Raw genomic sequence first — 21,515 nt, forward strand, 5'->3', positions numbered from 1 at the left:
TTTAATAAAGTAATAAAACGGCATTCTCTACGAGACCAGCCGTTAGTCTGGGTCACCTGTGAATTTCTTTGTCTGAAAGTAAACAGGCCGCTCTGTTTTCATGCCTCTATGTTACGAAAGCCGCTGAGCGAATCCACCCGCAGGTTAATCATGTCAGCCGGCTACTTCATGTACTTCGCCTTTGGGAGTAACCTGCTGAAGGAGAGGCTGCAGCTCAAAAACCCCTCCGCAGTGTTTCACTGCGTCGGCCGACTTAAGGTGAGCAGTGTTACTAATTCCAAATGTCCCGTTCCACCTTAAATGGAGGCGCCAGAATGTACCTGCCGCACCATTTAAGGTGGGACGGGAAAGACAGCTGTGATTATATCGTGTAATCAGCCCCTGATCGCTTCAGCAGCTCTCTTAAAAATGCTGGTTCTTTAAGGGTTCTTTAGTAAAGAAAACGGTTCTATATAGAACCACGAATACTTAAAGAACCATCTGCATGGCTAAAGGGTTCTTTGCATCATTGGAGAACGTGTTGTTTATGGTTCTGTATAGAACCTTTTTGAAGAGGGTTCTTCTACTGTTATGATGTCAGCCTTGGAGAACTGTGAGGTTCTTCGAGGGTTCTTTTAAAGACCCATCTGTATGACTAAAGGGTTCTTTTCATCATTGGAGAATGTGTTATGGTTCTGTATAGAACCTTTTTGAAAATGGTTCTGCTGTTACGATGTCAGTCTTAGAGAACTGTGAGGTTCTACAAGGGCTCTTTAGTAAAGACAATGGTTTTATATAGAACCATGAATACGTAAAGAACTCTGCACAATTAAATAGTTCTTCGGGTTGATGGAGGATGTGCTGTATATGGTTCTGTGCAGAACCTTGTTGAAAAGGGTTCTAATATTGTGACAATGTCAGTCTTGTAATAGAACCCTTTTCAAAAAGGTTCTGTATAAAACCATCTACAGCAGATTCTCCATCAAGATAAAGAACCATTTTACCACAGAAGGGGTTCTTTGAGTGTTCATAGTTCTATATAGAACCATTTTTCTTTACTAAAGAACCCTTGAAGAAACACATTTTTAAGCATGTAGTGGGATAACTGTAAGGTTCTTCATGGGTTCTTTTGTAAAGACAATAGTTCTATAATAAGCCATGAATACTTAAAGAACCCTCTGCATTCAGTAGTTCTTCAGGTTGATGGAGAATGTTCTGTATGTGGTTCTGTATAGAACCTTGTTGAAAAGGGTTCTTCGGCTGTTAGGATGTTAATCTTGTAATAATAGAAGAACCCTTTTCAAAATGGTTCTGCATAAAACCATCTACAGCTCATTCTCCACCAATCTGAAGAACCCTTTCACATGCAAAGGGTTCTTTGAGTGTTCCTAGTTTTATATAGAGCCATTTTCTTTACTAAAGAACCCTTGAACAACCATATTTGTTAAGCATGCAGGTGAGAACTGTGAGGTTCTTCAAGGGTACTTTAGCAAAGACAATGGTTTTATATAGAACCCTGAATACATAAAGAACCCTCTGCATGATTAAATACTTCTTCAGGTTGATGAGGAATGTTCTGTATATGGTTCTCTGTAGAACCTTGTTGAAAATGGCTCTTCGGCTGTTACAAGGTCAGTCTTGTAATAATAGAAGAACCCTTTTCAAAAAGGTTCTGTATAAAACCATCTGCAGCAGATTCTAAAAGAACCCTTTTACCATGGAAAGGGTTCTATGAGTGTTCATAGTACTATATGGAGCCATTTGGTTTACTAAAGAACCCTTGAACAACCATCTTTTCAAGCATGTAGGGGAGAACTGTGAGGGTTCTTTAGTGAAGATTATGGTTCTGTATAGAGCCATTTACACACTTGAAGGGTTCTTTGCATGGTGAAATCATGACTCAGATTGATGGAGAATGTGTTGTATATGATTCTATATAGAACCCTTTGAAAATGGTTCGGTGTTGCACCAAGAAGGGCTCTTCTGTTGTAACAAGCTTGACATCATAACAAGAACGGAACCATTTTTGGTTTTATGTAGAAACATGTACAACACATTCTCCATCAATCTGAAGAACATCTCACCAGGTCAGAGAACCAGAGGTCAGAGAACCCTGTAAGCATGCAGATGGAAGTTTCAGCTTTAATCCAGTGTTTCTTGAGGTCAGAAATTTGAACTACTAAAATGACACTAATACCATAAAAATGCAGAGAAGAAGGGCCTGGGTTCGATTCCCTGGCCGGGCGACCGGGGTCCTTTCTGTATGGAGTTTGCATGTTCTCCCCATGTCTGGGTGGGTTTCCTCCCACAGTCCAAAAGCATGCAGTCAGGCCATTTGGACCTGCTAAATTGCCCCTAGGTGTGAGTGAATGTGTCTGTCTGCCTGTCTGCCCTGGTGACCTGTCCAGGGTGTATCCTGCCTACTGCCCGATGGCAGCTGTGATAGGCTCCAGCACCCCCAGCAACCCTGAGGGAGAAGTGGCTTAGAAGATGTGTGTGTGTGTGTGTGTGTGCTTTCCCTAGTAGTAAATTGATTCAGACATGAAATCAGAAATGTCAGAATATGATTTTCACTATTAAGCATTTGCTGCCCCAGGGGTACGCCCTTAAATTCGGTCTGTGGGGAGATTATGTGGATTGCAGGTGGCACGGTGGAGTAGCTACGATTGAGGAGAGTCCAGATGAGGACGTCTGGGGAGTCGTGTGGAAAATGGGAGAAGACAACCTTACAAGTCTAGATAAGTATGTTAGATAACAAGACTGTCTCTTGGTGTGTTTCAGTAAAGTGGTGCTTACAGTTAATGTTGCCTTATAGGCCTGCATTGTTAAAAAAAAAAATTAAAGAGCCCATATCCCGAAGAAATTTTGCTCCTTATTCAGATAAAAGTTTGATGTACATAAACACTGTTAGTTTTAATTCTAAACCATTCTGTACTTCTCTAGTCTGTATAGCCTGCATATGGAAACTGAATTGCAAAAACAACCTGTTTTGAAATCACTGTTTTTGTGATGCGTGATGTCGTGAAAACCAGCACATCTGCAGTTTAGCCCCGCCCATTTACACTGAAGCAATAAAGAGTTTCAGCCCTGACTGCATTTCGAATAAAGCACAAAACAGGGCATATAGACACACACATTGTTTAATTCTAAGGCATAACGTGGGATAACGTGAGACGTGAGGTTAGAAAACGGTCAAGTAAAAATGAACTGGCACGTAAGGCCACACTAACATAGTGTGGTTCATTCCAGTGGAGGGAAATCTTAATGCTTCAGCAGACCAAGACATTTTGGACAACTGTACGCTTCCAGCTTTGTGGGAACAGTTTGGGTAAGAACCTCTTTTGTTCCAGCATGACTGAGCCCCAGTGCACAAAGCAAGGTCCATAAAGTCATGGCTGGGTGAGTTTGGTGTGGAAGAACTTGACTGGCCCTTACAGAGCCTTGACCTCAACTCCGTCAAACACCTTTGGGATGAACTAGAACGGAGTTTGCGAGCCAGGCCGTCTCGCCCAACATCAGTGTCTGACCTTCACAAATGCTCTTCTGGATGAGTGGGCAAAAATTCCCACAGACACACTCCAACATTTTGTAGAAGGCTTCCCTGAAGAGTGGAAGCTGTTTTAGCTGCAAAGGGGGAACCAACTCCACATTAATGCCTATGGATTTAGAATGGGATTCATAAAAGCTCCCGTGGGTGTAATGTGTAGGTGTCCCAATACTACATATAGTGAATGGAACTGTAGGATATGAGCTCTTTAACTGCTTCTTTTGACACATCCGTTCCTTTGCATCTTCAGACAGGAGGAAGTTGACAAAGGTGTCTACAGCCCTTTGGAGGTAAAAGTGGAGACAGAAACTGGACCGATCTTCTGCAGAACGTACAAGATGAACAAGTTTAGACCTCACCTTCCTTCCCCACAGTACAAAGAGGTATATTTTACTTCGATTACTGTGCGAAACAGTTTAGATATCAGTTGTCAGTAATCATAATCAAAGCAACAGAGGTGCAGCTGCTCAGCAAAATAGGTATAATTAATGAATCTTTTCTGTGCATTAATAATTGACTACACAAGGGCATACGTGCTAAAGTGTAAACTGTAAAGCAGCTGGGTTCAGCGTCGTCTTCTAATTATTCAAGCGGCCTCCTGCACCACATGAAAGCACTAGCTAATATTTCCCCATTCAGCCTTGGCTGAATGAACCATGAAGTTTCCCTGAAGTATTGTAGTTCAAAGAGCTTGGTGGTACACACTGAGATTTGAATGTGTGTTTAAGATAATCATAAACACCTCAAAGCTTTTGGAACAGTGGGTCCAGGCTGATTCAGTTCGTCTGCCGTTCATAAAACTACTACAGCGTGACGCAAAGGAGAACGGCTGAGATGAGTCATTCAGAGTGGACTGGTGTGAGATGGTGCAGTAGTGAAGGCTACAGACTTTGATTTCTTTACAGTGGTGGTGAGAGGACGACTTTCTGTAGAAAACCAAACTGAGTTCAGCTTCTTTTATTATAAGGGTTTAAAATGACAATCTATTTGACTGGAAGGAAGACAGTTACAGCTGTTATGACACCTTTTGAATTTAGCTTATGAAAGTTATGAAGAATATGACGTCGAGTTGAAAAGGTTAAAACACTTTTTTTTTTCTCCATTATTTCTTAAGAATAATTTTAAGAACAAGTGGTCTTCTTGAAAACATGATGTTCTTAATTGTGATCTTAACCTTACGATAGACTCCCACTTGTCTTAGGCTGTAAGAGTTGATGACGTGAGTGTCTAAGCCAGAGGTCACTAATAGGCGGGCCGCGGTCCGAGTCCGGACCCAGACGCCATCCTATGGACCTGGACCTATAAACAATAAATCATGGAGAATTATTTAATTTCGACGGGGTTTTACTATTTTAATGGGTGTAGCTTTAGCTGCCCAGGAGACTCACAGAACAATTGCATGCGTTGTAAATATCACACGTGGCGCTACTCAGCCAATCAGATCTGTGTATTATGATGCGCACTTAGACTCGAGTGAGTGGCGCACACAGAGGGGAGGGACGAAGTGAGAAACAGCAGTCAGTGAAGAAAGTGAGTCAGAGGGAAGATATTCCACATGGCGTTTTCTAAAAAGAGAGAACTGATGATAAATGAGTTGAAATATGATGGAATTGGACTTTATTTGATTAGACATTTGGTCGTTGACTGTGTAAGATGTTGATATTCCTACTCGGCTACTTCAGTAAACAGTACATGGCACTGAGTCATGATGCAAGTTAGACATTTTGATGTTCTGGACCTTTGCATGAGGAAATTTTGTCTAACTGGACTTTTGGAATTTTAATGAAAAGACCCCTGGGTCTAAACTGCTGCGCCCCATCTTGTCTCTTGCTTTCCACCATCACCCCACAACTGTCGTATTTTCAAAGGAGTTTTTTCCTGTTGGCTGTTTGTTCCTCCATCATCTCTACTTTGTTTGCTAACAGGTTTAAGCACTTGGTTTAATGTATTTCCTTCCATTTTGCTCCTCTGAGTGGATTAAGTAACAGAAATCACAGTTAATACAAATTTAAAATGCATCTTGCAGCATTTCTGACTTAAGGTGTAAAATGCAACACAACCTACATGAGAAAACTATGAAGGTTTTCTTACAATAATCTTAAGGAACTATTATCCAAGGAGAATATTTGAGAAATTCTTAATTTTTTTTCCAAGAATTGCATTTAAAAACATTTGTACTAACTTATTCGTGTTTGTCTGAAGAACCTTCCCAAGTTTTTTTCTTAAGAAAGGTTTCATGCCATTTTATTATCCCAAAATGACCAGTGGACCTACACGTGTCTTCTGAGTTTTCATATGTAATGTTGAGCATAGTGAAATAATGACTAATCTGAATGTTTCTTTGGCGACTACTTTACCTCACAACATCCCACCTGCACCCCTCCACCACGAATGAGCTACAAACTCATCTCAAAGCCAATATAAAACAATGTATTAATATCCACTTCATAATAACTAAGAAGTATTATATTGCTGCTGTTGGAAAGAAACCTTGGATTCTCCATTTTTGACGTTTTTCATTTTTTTGATAATCTGAAAATGCCTGTTCTTTACATTGTGTGTAAATTTCATGAAGAACAGACCAAAAGAAATGACCCAAAATTACTTGGAAAAAATTCTGGTTCCATTGACTTCCATTAAAAGTAAAGTCAGTTTTCCTTAGAAGTTTTCCTTCTCCTGTAAAGTTACCATTTTGGATATACAAGGTTTTCTTCCGACAACAGGGATTATATACTTCAGACGTCAGGTTCCCATCATCACTGCTGTGATGTAAAGTTTTGTGTAAAACAGAACACTTTGAATGACTTTGTTCCCATCTCAACGATTGAATTCTGGAATTGTTTTAACTTGATTGCTGCCTACAGTGCATCTCCCTTTCTGTCCACCCACAGGTTGTATGTCTAGGAGCCCAACAGAATGGACTACCTCAAGAGTACATTGATATGCTGCAGGCAGTGGAGACCAACAGTTATGCTGGACCCACTATACTAGATGAGATTAAAGATATTCAGAAATGATTGTGAGGAAAATTCATTATTTCAAACTTTGATGTACATTTCATTTCCAAATTGAACATAAGTTAGACATAATATATTTAATTTGATTATTTTACAGGTACATGGAGGTATTCCATAAAGAAGTGGCAATTAACTGAAATATCTAAATTAGATACTCATATGTACACACACACACACACACACACGTGAGTGTGTATGCATTTTTTTTTTATTAAAGTTATCACGGTGGATTTTACTCACAATAACACTATTGTACATACGTGCAAAGTGTTTGGAACTACTATTAAAATTATATGGAAACATTTTAAAGTGTTTTTTCTTGTGAGAAACAGTACAATAAAACAGTCAAATGAAATTGAGTAAATGTGATGAGCCAAACTACAGTAACACACCTTTTGTGAGGCTGTGCCATTCTTATACTACATGTGCAATCAAAACTGTGACTGCTGTAATTACTTAACTCATGATTCTACAACTTGCGAGGAAACTGAAGATGTGTCAAAACCACTAGCAACAACAGAACAGTGGAATAAATTTGACATTTACCTTGATCTTCGTTCCTAACCAACACGGTCTCTTAGAAAACAAATGCTTTAGTAAAATATATCATTTCTGACTATTGTTTGTGATAAACGTAGCAGCACATTTTGACAAAACGGCACTTGATTCTTTAGCACCCTGCTATGTGATCTCTACACTAGAAAGGGAAACAAATGACAATGGACCATTTCTTTGAAATGGAGAGGCTGAAGGAAAAGAAAATCAATTAGTGGCTACTCCAAAATTTCTATTTACAGACAGAAAAATTAGAAAAATAACCTCCAGCTTATCCCAAAAATGGCCATAATCACAATCATCATTCTTCACGTTCAGTCATGCATTTGACTGAAATGTCCTTCTCCCCCCCCCACCCCAAGCAGGGTTAGATAAGTCCAGAAAGGAAGAAGGCTGTCCAGTGCAAAGTTTTGAAGGCTACAACCTGAAACCTGATGCCCGGAGGGTGTGACACGCTGGTTGGGCTTGTGGACACTTTGTCCTGTGGTGTGTTAAAATGAAGAAGATCCAAAGGGTGTGTTACACATGCAGATGGGATCCCTGAGGCTTTGCTTTTAACTGTCTTTTGGCACAGGCCTCAGCTGGTAACAGGTGAGACTTATAAATCAGTGTCCAAATCCTGGATCACAGCAATTTCTGGATGTCTTCTTATAAGCTACTCCTCAGCGAATACATTAGGGAACCTAAAAACAAGATACATGTATGGTCATATTGTTGGCCCAGTAAGTGCACAATTATTACATAATCACCTGATTGCAGTTATTTGATATTTGTGCTGACTGCAATCATTTAAGGCAACTGCAGTAATTTTTTGACATTAGGATTGAGGCAAATGCTTATAAATAAATGCAGAAAACACACGAGACATGGGTCTCGCTAACAGGTTTAACAAGAAGTGGGAATTACATTGGCTTGACAAAGCTGTTACTAGGAAATCTCAAGTGGTTGCCTAGGTGCGGCTTGGTCATATGTCTATGAGGGGCCCTGTGTGACGTTATGTGTGACAGGGTAACTTTCTTGCTGCCCAAATCAAACATCCTCATGGGTCAGCTCTGGCCTGCAGGTCAACCTTTGGGTAGGCCTGTCTAACACAGTAAAGTAAATCTCTATAACTTCCAAACAAGTTTCACAAAAAAAAGTTAAAATAGACCAAGAACTTTAAATTGCTGTTGTCTCCACAATCACCTCTAGTTCTTGTTTGCAAATTTTTTTTCAAATGTAAATTAAAAATTTTATTTTATTATTCTTTGCTGTCTAAATGCATCGTGTCATTTATGGTAAACTAAAATGTAACATGATATCGACAGTCTACATGTCGTCACGCAAAATATAAACAAAATATAAAAACAGAATAAGATGATTTGCAAATCCTTTTCAACCTATATTCAATTGAATACACTAAAAAGACAAGATATTTAATGTTCAAACGGATAAACTTTATTGTATTTTGCAAATAGTCACTCATTTTGAATTTGATGTCTGCTTGGATTGCTTGGATGGCAGCATATGTTGCTCCAAAACCTGCATGTACCTTTCAGCATTAATGGTGCCTTCACAGATGTGCAAGTTACCCAGGCCATGGGCACTAACACCCCCCCACACCATCAGAGATGCTGGCTTTTGAACTTTGTGCTGATAACAATCCAGACAGTCCTTTTCCTCTTTGGCCCGGGGGACACGACGTCCATGATTTCCAAAAACAATTTGAAATGTGGACTCATCAGACCACAGGACACTTTTCCACTTTGCGTCAGTCCATCTCAGATGAGCTCGGCCCAGAGAAGCCGGCGGCGTTTCTGGGTGGTGTTGATATCTGGCTTTCGATTTCCATGGCAGAGATTTAACTTGTAGATGGAGCGACAAACTGTGTTTACTGACAGTGGTTTTCTGAAGTGTTCCTGAGCCCATGTGGGAATATCCGTTACAGAATGATGTCGGTTTTTAATGCAGTGCCGCCTGAGGGATCGAAGGTCACGGGCATTCAATGTTGGTTTTCTACCTTGCCGCTTACTTGCAGAGATTTCTCCAGATTCTCTGAATCTTTTGATGATATTATGGACTGTAGATGATGGAATCCCTAAATTCCTTGCAATTGCATGTTGAGAAACGCTGTTCTTAAACTGTTGGACTATTTGCTCACGCAGTTGTTCACAAAGTGGTGAATCTCGCCCCATCCTTGCTTGTGAACGACTGAGCCTTTCAGGGATGCTCCCTTTATACCCAATCATGACACTCACCTGTTTCCAATTAACCTGTTCACCTGTGGAATGTTCCAAACAGGTGTTTTTTGAGCATTCCTCAACTTTCCCAGTCTTTTAGTTTATTTGTGAAGTTTATTTGTTTGAACATTAAATATCTTGTCTTTGTAGTGTATTCAATTGAATATAGGTTGAAAAGGATTTGCAAATCACTGTATTCTGTTTTTATTTGTTTTATACAACGTCCCAACTGGAATTGGGGTTGTTATTATACACACACACACACACACACACACACACACACACACACACACACACACACACACACACACACACACACACACACACACACACACACACACACACACACACACACACACACATACATACATACATACATACCTACATACATACGAAATAAATAAGGAGGTATAAAATACCTGTGCAATAATAGCAGTGGTTTAATCAGTGGGGTGCTCCGGGCAAGACCTATTCACCTCAAACCATTCATCAATACACCTGCGGGAAGTAAATATGGATTAGTAACCAGAGTCGTGCATGTTTGCATGAGATACATGCCATGGCATGATTGCATTTTCCTTACCCTTTGTGGTAGATGCAGAGGCAGGGCAGTCTGGCAATGGTGTCCCCCTGCAACAGGTCATCCAAGCATATTGCACATTCCCCAGAGTCCTTTGTCAAAACGTCCTCTAAAGCCATTAAAAAAGAGAAGTTACTGGCTTGCAATATCACAGCAGATGAACAGTGCAAACCCAAGCCAGATGAGGGCACTGTTGCAAATTAAAGGGTGTTCTGTATTTTTCCTGCATTGTACTGCCCCCCAGTGCATCTCATTTTGAAAAATAATGTTTAAATTATATGGGCCTTTCAATACACTGGCAATTAGAAAAAATTGGTCACATGCATGTATGTCAAATACTAAAGTTCAGCAACTGTTTTGATGTGTTTATCCTGTCTGTTCATTTAAAGGAGGAAAATAATTATGTTCAGACACAATTTAAACCCCATTTAGATCTTGTGTATGTTCCTCACTGCTGTCCAAAAGGCCTGAGCAATATCTAAAAATAATCAAGCTATTTTTGATATTATCATTATTATTATAAAAGATGTATACAGAAAAATATACATTACTATATATACATCTGTGCTAAAAGCGCCCTTTACTATTACAATTACACTGCCCCACTGCCCAGGTCCACTGTCCCCAGATGGTTGGTCTGGACAATAGGCCCTTCTTATATTTCCCATCACAGCCCCAAAAGATCTCAATAGGTATTAAACTGTGCTGGAACTTCACTTAAGGACCTGTGTCACATTCTGCCTTGTTGGAACCTCTCTTTTGTTGTGCTTTTGCTCCGTTCTTTTAAGTAAGCAGACAGGAGAAATGTATCAAAACAGTTGCTGAACACGAGTGTATGCTTTTCTTGCATATGAGCAATTATTTTTGTCTACCAGTGTATTAAAGGACCCATATGGCCCATATTTCACTCCTCAGTCCACATAGGGAAAACTAAACAGACTGCTTTGAATTCACCATTTTTTTTGTGATGTCACAAAACCCATCTACATACACCTCTATACAGATTGCTGTTGTCAGAAGAAAACCCTGTATCTCCATTTTTGTCGCTTTTCAGTTTTTGACATAATTTGAAAATGCCTGTTGTCCTTTACATTGTGTGTAAATTTCATGATAAAGGGACCAAAAGAAACAGTCCAAAATGACTTGGCAAAAAGTCTGGTTCCATTGACTTACATTAAAAGTAAAGTATGTTTTGTCCTTCTCCTATGAAGTAAGGAGATACAAGATTTTCTTCCAACAACAGCGAGATACACAACCCATTTACATTTGCCTCTTCAGCCTACCGGAGTTTATCTACACATATTCAATGTGAATTTATAAGGAGTGTGAAAGGCCATGAGGCAGCATACAGGGCAGCCATTCAGAACAGAGCTCATATACATATTTCAGACTTGAATGCACAGTAACACAGTACAGTAACGGCCTGTTTATAAAGAGAAATTAGTGGTCCCATAAAATTAATTATGACTGTTTTTGGGGCACCTAACAAACGTTATAAATCATATCATGAATTTTATTTCATGAACTGAGCCACATCCTGTGTTGCGTTGGTAGAATACGTCATTTTTTACAATTTTTCCTCCATTCTGTCTGCTCATTTAAAGAACACATAAAAACAGTTGCTAAACATGAGCATATGACGTTTGTACGTGATTAACTGTTTTGATTGCCAATGTACTTCTGAAATTTGATCCTTGCTTGTGGAAAGCTGTATAACTAGGTGATCTCAAGTATTCACAACAGAGCCTGGCTGAAAGCCCTGAGCGGCAGTTCTGCTGTGTCATCAGGCACTGTCCTTCACAGCATGAGCGTCACCACCCACACTGTTGTTTATTCTGTCTACCCCCTTTCCCCTTGCCAGGCCAGGCCAGGCCACTCATTCAGTCTCTCCTATTCATGGAAACCAAATCTGCTGCAGTGTTCCCTGAAAACACTACAGCTCCTAGGATTCCGTTTCTTTTTAGGCGAGAAGGGCACTTAGAAGTAGTCTGTGACTGCTTGAAGGGGAAAAAAAAAAATCGCTAATACATTCTAACACAAATTAAAACAACTGAATGAATGCCTTCTAAACACAGCTCCAATATGCAAAACCTTTTTTTTCCTCCTTAAAAATTTCTTGAGTAAATAATTGCCAGTGTTTGGTGGGAATGCAAAGGGCCACAAACAACTAAATAAAAGGGGAGTTTAAAATTTCTGCATTATTCAGTCACTGAGATGTAAAGAAAGTCATTCAGAGCAATCTGATGTGAAATGGTGCATTGCAGAGAAACTTACTGAGGGGCTAGCGCAACGCAAATATATATATTTTATTAACCCACATGTACCACTCCATCATGAACTGCTTTTAAAGATGTTTTGGGTCAAAACCTTCTCTTGCAATGACTGTAAAACAATGTCTCAGGCATCAGACGGTCTATTCATAGCCATTTCAGAACTTTGTCAGGGAGCTTTTAGAGGCATCAGACCTTTTGGACATCTGGTTCCTATCACCACCACTGTGAATAATTCTGACTCTCTAGAATGGAACATTTCACATTAAACCACTCTGAAAAGACTTTGCTTCCACTGTATTCAATTATGCAGAAATTTGGAAAAATCAGTGGAATTCAATTTCAAGGAGGACAATTCACAAGGCAAGGCAACTGACAGGTGGATCAAATCCAAATTCTGAAAGGCAGAAGTAGACACAAACCCACCTACAGGGGATTAAATGAAAGGAGGGAAGTCAGGGCTTTTGTTAATGATTACTGACTGAATGGGGTGGCAGGGATATGGAGGAAAGTTTACAGGTGACTGGCTAAGTGTAACAGGCAGTTCTCTATCCATGTTCGGACAACAAATCATCAAATAGCGTTCTCACCATTATAGGTCAGCCTCGGTTTGGTGAGGCACATGACAAGGTGGAGATCCATTTCATCTGAGGCAACAAACTTTGAACACACGGGACAATGGAATCCAGCTGAAAAACAAACAGAAATGCATGAAGCTTCACATCAAGGTTTCACCTTTATGAAATTAGATAACAGACAGTTCAGTGTATTGCTATTCTAGCTCTCTTTAGGATGGACTGGCGTCATATATTGACTCTGGACTCCAGTCCACCACATTCAGCTCCACTCTAAAAAAAAAAAAAAAGTTGGTCCTTCAAGCATTCTTTAGTAAAGAAAATAGTTATACACACACACACACACACACACACACACACACACACACGCACACACACACACACACACACACACACACACACACACACACACACACACACACACACACACACACACACACACACACCACAGTGAACACTGAAAGAACCATTATGAAATCATTCTTCAGATCGATGGAAAATGTTTTTATATGGTTCTATGCAGTACAATGGTTCTTCTATTGTTATGATGTCAAGCTTGTAACAGTTGAAGAATCCTATTTGCTACAGAACCCTTTTCAGCAGTACAATATACCATATTAGATATATTAATGATCATTTTTTTCATTTAAAAAATTTTGATGTAAACCCAAGAGTGGTCTGATGTGAAATGGTTCACTGTAGAGAAACTTACCCTCCAGATATTATTTAATCCAAAGCCACCAGTGAACCTACACAAGTTTTATATGCAGTATTCATCAGAAAATGCATGTAAATATGAAAAAAAGTCTCTGGGATAAATTTTACCTTGTAATGCCCTGCGCGTACATCTGACATTAATGGATTAAAAAAGTTTCAGGCAAAAACCTAATCTTAAAACTACTGAATGACCGTGTCTCCGGCATTAAACAGCATATCTATAAAAATGTTATGCAAGAACTGAGGCAGCTTTTAGAGACATTAAGCTCTTTAGGCATCTAGCACCCCTGTGAAGAGTTTCAATGTGCCAAATATAATGGGGCACAGCAAACTACTCTGAATGATTTTTATAAACCATTTAATGATGTAGAAATTTTGAAAAAAAAATGGTGGACTCCCCTGTTAACAGTGTGAACAATATACAGCCAGTTTATTCTCATTAGATGTCTAATTGGAATATCAATATTCTTGCAGCTTACACTGGTATGCAAATGTTTGAATAGCCCCCTGGTCAAATGACATGTTCTCACTCACAAAATCAACAGAACATGTAATTTGACCAAACTTCTGCATACCACTATTTCCCGGCTTCCTTGCAGATAGGGGCCCTTTCAGTCAGTTCATTAGATATTACATATATGTGCCCACATCAGGCTGAATTGGCATTGCTGAATAGCTACTGTGGGTCAGTCATCCAAGTCTCCACTCCCATGTGCCCCTACATATATCAGGTGACTGACTTGCAGTGCCTATTGTAACTAATTTCTCTCACTTTCTCAGCGTCATTACACGTGCTTTGCTGTTTTATCTTCGACAAGAAAAGCCAGGAACACAATCGCAAGTTGTTGCCCCAACCCAGACATCATTTACATTCACTGTTGGATTTTTTTGGTTTAGTGAGTTATCATGACTCATGGCTTGACCCCAATGGTATCTCTCTCACTTTCCTTTCACTTAGATGGGATAGGTAGGTTGATGTGGGTGAATGGGGAGGTATTATGGGTGTTCAGGGGGTTGGGTGTTGGTGGTACCACCATCACCTTATATCTGTACCGCTATAAATAAATAAACAGTATATTGTGAGACAAATAATGAAACAAAAAAGAAAAATTAAATGTCCCCATCAAGAGGGGGTGGTGATGTGGCCAAGCAATACCAGCCCAGGCATATACACCATTTTCAAAAGTATTCACTCACCCGTTGAAATCATTGAATTCAGGTGTTCCAATCATTTCCATGGCCACGGGTGTATAAAACCAAGCACCTAGGCCTGCAGACGGCTTCTACAAACATTTGTGAAATGCGCTCTTGGGAGCTCAGGGAATTCCAGCGTGGTACCGTGATAGGACGCCACCTGTGCAGTCATGTCCAGTCGTGAAATTTCCTCGCTACTAAATATTCCACAGTCAACTGTGAGTGGTATTATAACAAAGTGGAAGCGATTGGGAACGACAGCAACTCAGCCACAAAGTGGTCGGCCACGTATAATGACAGAGTGTGGTCAGCGGATGCTGAGGCGCATAGTGCGCAGAGGTCGCCAACTTTCTGCAGAGTTAATCGCTACAGACCTCCAAACTTCATGTGGCCTTCAGATCAGCTCAAGAACACTCAATTTCATGTGTGTAAGAAGGCAGACAAGCAAATATTTTTGGCCATATAGTGTGTGTGTGTGATATATATATATATATATATATATATATTTTTTTTTTTTTTTTTTTAAAAAGCACTGGTCAAAATCTGTAACAGCAGAATTTTGAGCAAGGATTTCATACATAAAATGTAATTTAATATTTAATTATTGACCACGTCAAACAGCACAAAGCTTTTTTTAACCATTGAAGTGCAAAGTTATCCAACCAGAAAATGACGTTCAAGCTTTTGTTTGTGACAGAGAACACTTTTACAGTGAAATTCTGCGAATCTAAAAATTTATAGCGTGCTATGGAGTAGCTATATTAGAGCTCGTGTTGGTATCCAGTACTCTGTATCGACAAATACTTGAGGATCAGATATCAGTAGGAAACTGGACCAGAAGGCAAGCTGTGCAGTAGTCTAATCATGTATTTGTAACTGAACCAAAACACACTGATTGGTGGAAGATGATGATTATGATGACTATGATGATGATCATGATGAACACATCGAACATGAACACAAATCGCCTCCTCCCCACCAGAACTAAACTCCGCACCACAGGGGACCAGGTCTTCCGTTCTGCTGCTCCTCGCTTATGGAATGCTCTCCCTGACCATCTACGGGCACTACAGTCGAGTGAGAGTTTAAAAAAGGACTTAAAACCTTTCTCTTTAGCAGAACTTATAACCCATGATCTTCTTACAGAGTGTAAAGATGTTTTTAATAGTAGTTCTTTGATTTCATAGAAGTGCTTCTACTGCATAGCACTTTGAGATTTGCTTAAAATGTAAAGTGCATTACAAATAAAATTCATTATTATTATTATTATTATTATTATTATCATCATCAAATCAGTTCAGATTCTTCATGACCAAATGGATAGTCTGAAGAATATTGTCTCTTTCGTCTCTGTCTTTAGGCTTCTGAATAGCTTGTTCATTATTACTGTGATTCTATCGATCTATGTAGCTGGTTGTACATCCACAAGGAAACCACAGGGAAGACCATAGCCTGGACAATTCAGATCTTTCTTTGCAGAGACAAATCATTGCATTTGAAGATCTTTTCAAGCTCCCTGTCCTGCCGAATGCCAATCTATGTTGTTTTTTTGTTCTTTTTTTGATCCTCTGTTGTTAATAATTGATCTGAGTAGGCAAAAGCTGTCCACCATTTCCTCATCTTCTCCCTCAATGGAAAGGTTCATGGCCTTTCCTTTAGTCATAACCTTAGTCCATATTTCATATTGAGTTGGTAACCCATCTTTTTACTCTGTTCTTTAACCTTCATTATCCACTTATTGAAGGTTATTGATGCTTTTACCACCAACTTTGAATCCTCGATCATCTTCCTCTAGCCTTGCTTCTCTTATATGCTCTGCAAATAATATAAATATGGCTTGTATATTCAGCAGGACTGCTCACGAATTGGACTGTTGTGCAGACACCGTCCCAGATCCTACTTCTTAGCTTCTGTATCCATTTACAGACTCTTGCAGCATCTCTTTCCCACGTTAAGGCAGCGCTGCCATACATCGAGCAGGCACACTGTTCCCATCACCTAACATTTTCTGTGAAAACAGAGGGAGGAAGGAGACACTCCACAATCCAACAGGGTTCTGGTACTCTTTCAGCTCAGACGTGTTAAGGTCTGTTCAAATATGATGGTGGTTAATCATTCCCTCAGGGATATCAGCTCTACGCATCACAACTGCACAAGCTCTTTGCATTCATTGGCAACCCTCTATTCATGATACCACTGCATATAAGTGTGATTAGGCCAGTGTTCAGTTTATCCCAGTTCAGTACCCCCAAGATTAAAAATGACCACAAAAACTAAAATTAAAAACAGAGCTGTTGACTTATTTCCCAGTGTGGGACACTTGCAGATCCTCACCCCAGTTGCTGCTACATTAAGGAGGCCCATCTAGATATAATGCATAGCTCATTGTCTTCACTTGTACCATTTTCTTCTTGTCACCAGACAATCACAGTGGGCCGTTAGGAAGAGCTCCGACCTTGGAAAGCTTGGGCCTTTCTGGCTCACTGAGCACCTAACTGACCTGCTCTCCTGGAGAAGTCCCCTTTTAGATTCCTGTCTCTTTGGCCAAGCTGTTGGCCACGTTTGGGAGAAGTTTCAGAGCAAATGATGTCTTGTTCATTTGCAGAGAAAGGACTGCTTTCCTGAAACTATTCAGCACTTTAGTTTTAGACTCCACAGTGATTTTTTACAAAAATTCAAAGGTCACATTACATGTATTTCTGAAATTCTAGGTGAAAATAAGTTAACACATCCTATACATAAGACAAATTTAAGTTTTCTGCAAATTTTTTAAATACTGGAAAAAATAAAATGTGAAATATTAAATGCGCCATACCAAAATGTGGTCCATGTAAAACTGTAAACAGTACTTTTGTACACAATTGTATGCTGCAAAGTTTGAAAATACACACGTTTAGGTGCCATAGACTGTTAGGGGCCACCTCATTCATGCTTATTAAGAAAGAAAGAAACAAAGCTACCTCACAGGTGTTCACTACAGTGGCACATTTTGATTTTAAAGTCACGTTTTTACATTGAAGTTGACATTCTCAATACCGTTTGTTAGCCAGATCCTTACATTTGTGAGACGAGTCATTCTTCTCCTTCAGAGCCCCCGGGGTACAAACTGAAACTGCAAAGCAGCTGGATGAAGATTATTATGTTTTTCTTTTATTTTCTTTATGAAATATAACACACAAAATATGTTATATCACATATTGCATGTTTCTAGCTTAAGACATTTTCAAATGAATTGGTCAGCTGGCAGTACTCCTACATCTTTACTCGGGAACCCACTGTGGCTAGTTGCTGCTCAATAAATCATTTACATTTTCTATTTAATGAAGTTTTCTGATGGAGTATCTCGACTTGCATGCTATGCAAAAAAAATGCTGTCGAGGTTAGTGCTTAACACTTTCTGCATGCTGCAGCCTCTGAGAATGTTTTTATATTATCTCTTCCTCTGTCTCTTCCTCTGATTGATAAAAGACAACCGGACCACTGTCTACAGTACCCATGGACTAAACCTACAGCCTGCTTTCAACACCGTCTTTGTCTTGACCCTACAGGGTCCACTGGGGTCTACTCCTCAAATCAATAGCCATCTCTGTAGACCAACAATCCCAAGGGTATCAAGGTAGACTTAAGAAATATTGTATCTGACAATTAGTAAATTTCCACAGCATAATAACAAATTAGTGATTAAAAATAGAGCAAAAAATCGTTCTATTGTGAAAGTTCTTTTCACAATACACAATTTCTATCACATCTTGACGCAGACCCAATGCACTGGCAGTGGCACGTTTAAATGGTCATTAAAATTCTATTAAAAGCTCATTTTTATTTATAACATTCCCCATACTGTACACTACAATAAATACAAATGGGCATAACAATGTTCTCTTTGTAAAGTTGCATGCAATTGATCAGTGTTCTTCAAGTAAGTGTTCAACAGTGTTCAACAAGAAAAGCATATCACAATAACAAAATCGTGATATCATGATAACGATGAAATACATTGTCCACCTCCATAACAAACTACACTGTTAGAAATAAAGGTTCTACACAAGTACATTTTTCATTCATCAACCTCAAAAGGTACAGCAGTGATTTTAAGGTCCAATTGTGAACATTCAATAAGTTTTTTCCCAGTTGCAAAGTAGACAGTGACAGTTTTGTACCTTTTTTTCCTGAGTGTATGAGTGTATAAATACTTGCTCATCACAGTAAAAACATTTCACAGATTAGGTTCTGCTGCTGAGTTTACCTATAGGTCAACAGTCCATGCAGTCATGGAGATATTTTTGTTATTAGAAACCAACTGAACTAAGCGCTGAGGCATCACCAGCAATGCTAGCTTGTGCCCACTGTTCCAGTGGCCATGATCTTTGGGCACCCTAGTTGCTTGATTTTGATAGAATGTTCCTTAAGTGGCCTAGGACCAGGAGTAGCACAGCAGCAAGAAGAAAAAGACAAACAGGCTGTCAAACAGGCAGACCAAGTGTAATGTGGGACTATTTCTGTTTGTGTCTCTATTGCATACAGTCTGCTTTAAGGGATGAAGGAGACGGACGCAGGCGCTGGCCAGGGCTTGCCAAGACTTAGTGGCACTACCTGCACTGAGCAGAAGGCTCGAGCTCAAAGCTCTGAGGACAGAGCAAACCACTAGCCAAGCAGAATGAGCCTTAGAGTAGAAATGGACCTTAGCTGACTCTATAGGGTGTAAAGATGAAAGGACAGCAGAAGTGATAAGAACAAGATGTCAACATTTTCTATGACATTACATTATTTTCTATAGTTTCCTTTCCAAACAAGAATGTCATGTCAACTGCATAATAAATTATCGCTTATTGATTTCACCAGCGAAATCAAGTATCAAAAGCACACAATGAAGCCCTCTGCACTCCAGCATGTCTATAGTACAGACTCAGTAATTAATAGGCCTCTGTGATGAGACAATATAATCAGGTATCGGTAATGACCGACATATGATGCTTCAAAAGGTGATAATTAATAATGCCAATTTTTTAACTTTTTAAATATTGTGCTCTTTAATTTTAGTCCAGGCCTAATACCTAACTAATGAAACCGATTAGCTTGCTCCTGCCCAAGGGAGTTAATGACCCATATTTATTGAATTTTCTTTTTTTTTTAGATCGTATTCCTATATTTGAATTCACCGAGATACGAAAAATCTATCCTGGATCCGTTTCTGAAAGCTCTAATAAATATGGACCATTGACTACAGATCTTAAGAGCCATCAACACCTTTGGCTTACCACTGCCAGCTTGCTCTGACCAAAGATTAACAAGGAGAGTAAATTCAGGTCAGCCAAGCATACGCAAAAGTTCAGCTTGCTGCGACATGCACCCAGATTAACTCCTGAAGGCCGATTACACTGCCAAAGCAACAAGTGCAGGCACCAAGTCCACACAGCAGGCTCTATGTGCGAGTCAGAGTGTGTGTGTGTCAGTGCTAGAACTTTATGTACTTTATACATATTTAATACTTGGGCTCTGTCTAACAGAGAAAGATTAACTTGGAAAGAGACTATCAAACGGAAACATGGTTCACTGGTTTTACAAAAGTCAGTTAATATTCTGTTAACCCAGATTTAGATACTCAGAGATACGCAAGATTGAAGCCCTGTCAGCTCTCCCTGCTGGTCTTGAGGTGAGTTTGCCCACTTTGTTTATTAAACATAGTTTACTTACTGTTAAAACAGCAACTTGAGCTTATTTCAGGCAAATAATCCACACATCACCAGCTTTTTCACACTGTTCTCATAATACCGCCTACAAATGTAATGAAAATTACTGAAAGGTCAGTCATTTAAACACATGAAACACAAATGTCTTTAGAACCCACATGTTTACAACACTGACTGATCCACAGCAGACTTTTTTTAAGGTTTATTTTTGGCTCTGGAGCCTGAATGACTGTCATCATGTGACTGATGAAACAAGCATCATGAGCAAAAAAAGTGACCAGAAGAGTCCATCGAAAGGCTGTCTCTTAAGCTGCCCTGGAGTGAGTTATGCATACATGGTCATATAGCCCCATAATAAGCATCCACTGTTGCGAGACACAAAATGCATGGTCAGGTCTAACTAAGCTGAAATATTAACTGGCTAAACAAGAAATCTTGCTTTGTTAGCCAGGACCCAGGTCAGTATGGTATGCCTGGCCCACAAAACTCATGATTTATGATGGTCATTTACCACATAATTATCAAACAATCATGTTCACACACCATTCATTCTCTATCAACTGTACATTGTCATGTGATTTCCTCCTATTACTTTGAGAGAGTGTGTTGCCCAAAATAAGGTCATGCAGCATTGGGGCAACAGGAAACCAATATACAAACCAATATATAACGCTGTGACCATATCTCCATTCAGCTGCAGATCAGCTTTCAGAACAAGTCTGATACACAATCACTGCATTCAAGAGAACTCTGAATTGCAAATGCATGAGCCTTTTTATCATTTCCTTGGTGTTTCCGAGCCTGGGTCAACCCTCAGACGAGGATGTCTGTGAAAAACAATGGGACAATGCATGCAGTGCCTGCTATAAAGTACTGTGCAAAAGTCAGAGACCACCCTTTATTATGTCCAGTCAAAGACTGGAGAGGTTTCAGGAGATAAGATAATCCACTTGCATAAGTAAGAGGAAAGTCTAAGGAAAATAAAGTTTAAAAAGTTTCCAAAACCATATTTAAAAAATTATTAAGAAAGCCAGAGAAAATGGGACTCCTAACAATCGTACATGCCCTGATAGACCAGCAAAACTGTCCCCATCAGATAAACAGCACTCTTGCTTCAGATCTGAAAAAAAAAAAAAAAAAAACATATCCATCCTTACACTGTGAGAAGAACT

General features: G+C 39.5%; 2 protein-coding genes across 3 annotated transcripts in view; one reads left to right on the forward strand and one right to left on the reverse strand.

Annotated features, from left to right (window-relative positions):
• On the forward strand, positions 1 to 6,847 carry ggcta (gamma-glutamylcyclotransferase a). 2 transcript variants are annotated; one of them, XM_017700575.2, is made up of 5 exons: positions 1 to 258; positions 2,576 to 2,721; positions 3,777 to 3,909; positions 6,418 to 6,545; positions 6,641 to 6,847. In XM_017700575.2, the coding sequence occupies exons 1-4, from the start codon at positions 109 to 111 to the stop codon at positions 6,541 to 6,543; spliced, it is 555 nt and encodes a 184-aa protein (XP_017556064.1). In that variant the 5' UTR covers positions 1 to 108; the 3' UTR covers positions 6,544 to 6,545; positions 6,641 to 6,847. The 2 variants fall into 2 exon arrangements, with proteins under 2 accessions (XP_017556064.1, XP_017556063.1); XM_017700574.2 differs by having other exon boundaries at positions 6,418 to 6,847.
• Positions 6,734 to 21,515, reverse strand: part of znrf2a (zinc and ring finger 2a) — a 23,381-nt gene continuing 8,599 nt past the window's right edge. The window contains exons 2-5 of the mRNA XM_017700573.2: positions 12,758 to 12,856; positions 9,901 to 10,006; positions 9,737 to 9,815; positions 6,734 to 7,781 (exon numbers count right to left, since the gene is read on the reverse strand). Of these exons, the coding sequence (XP_017556062.1) occupies positions 9,758 to 9,815; positions 9,901 to 10,006; positions 12,758 to 12,856 (263 nt within the window). The 3' untranslated portion in view covers positions 6,734 to 7,781; positions 9,737 to 9,757. The remainder of the gene's footprint in view (positions 7,782 to 9,736; positions 9,816 to 9,900; positions 10,007 to 12,757; positions 12,857 to 21,515) is intronic.

This window comes from Pygocentrus nattereri, chromosome 1, assembly GCF_015220715.1.
Source record: "Pygocentrus nattereri isolate fPygNat1 chromosome 1, fPygNat1.pri, whole genome shotgun sequence".
Taxonomy (NCBI): Eukaryota; Metazoa; Chordata; class Actinopteri; order Characiformes; family Serrasalmidae; genus Pygocentrus; species Pygocentrus nattereri.

What these genes read in the sequence shown, in the direction of transcription:
- ggcta (XM_017700574.2), top strand. Translation starts at nt 109, where the DNA reads ATGTTACGAAAGCCGCTGAGCGAATCCACCCGCAGGTTAATCATGTCA. An exon ending in AACCTTACAAGTCTAGATAA is followed by an intron (nt 2,722 to 3,776) that starts GTATGTTAGATA and finishes TTGCATCTTCAG; the next exon opens with ACAGGAGGAAGTTGACAAAG. An exon ending in CTTCCCCACAGTACAAAGAG is followed by an intron (nt 3,910 to 6,417) that starts GTATATTTTACT and finishes GTCCACCCACAG; the next exon opens with GTTGTATGTCTAGGAGCCCA.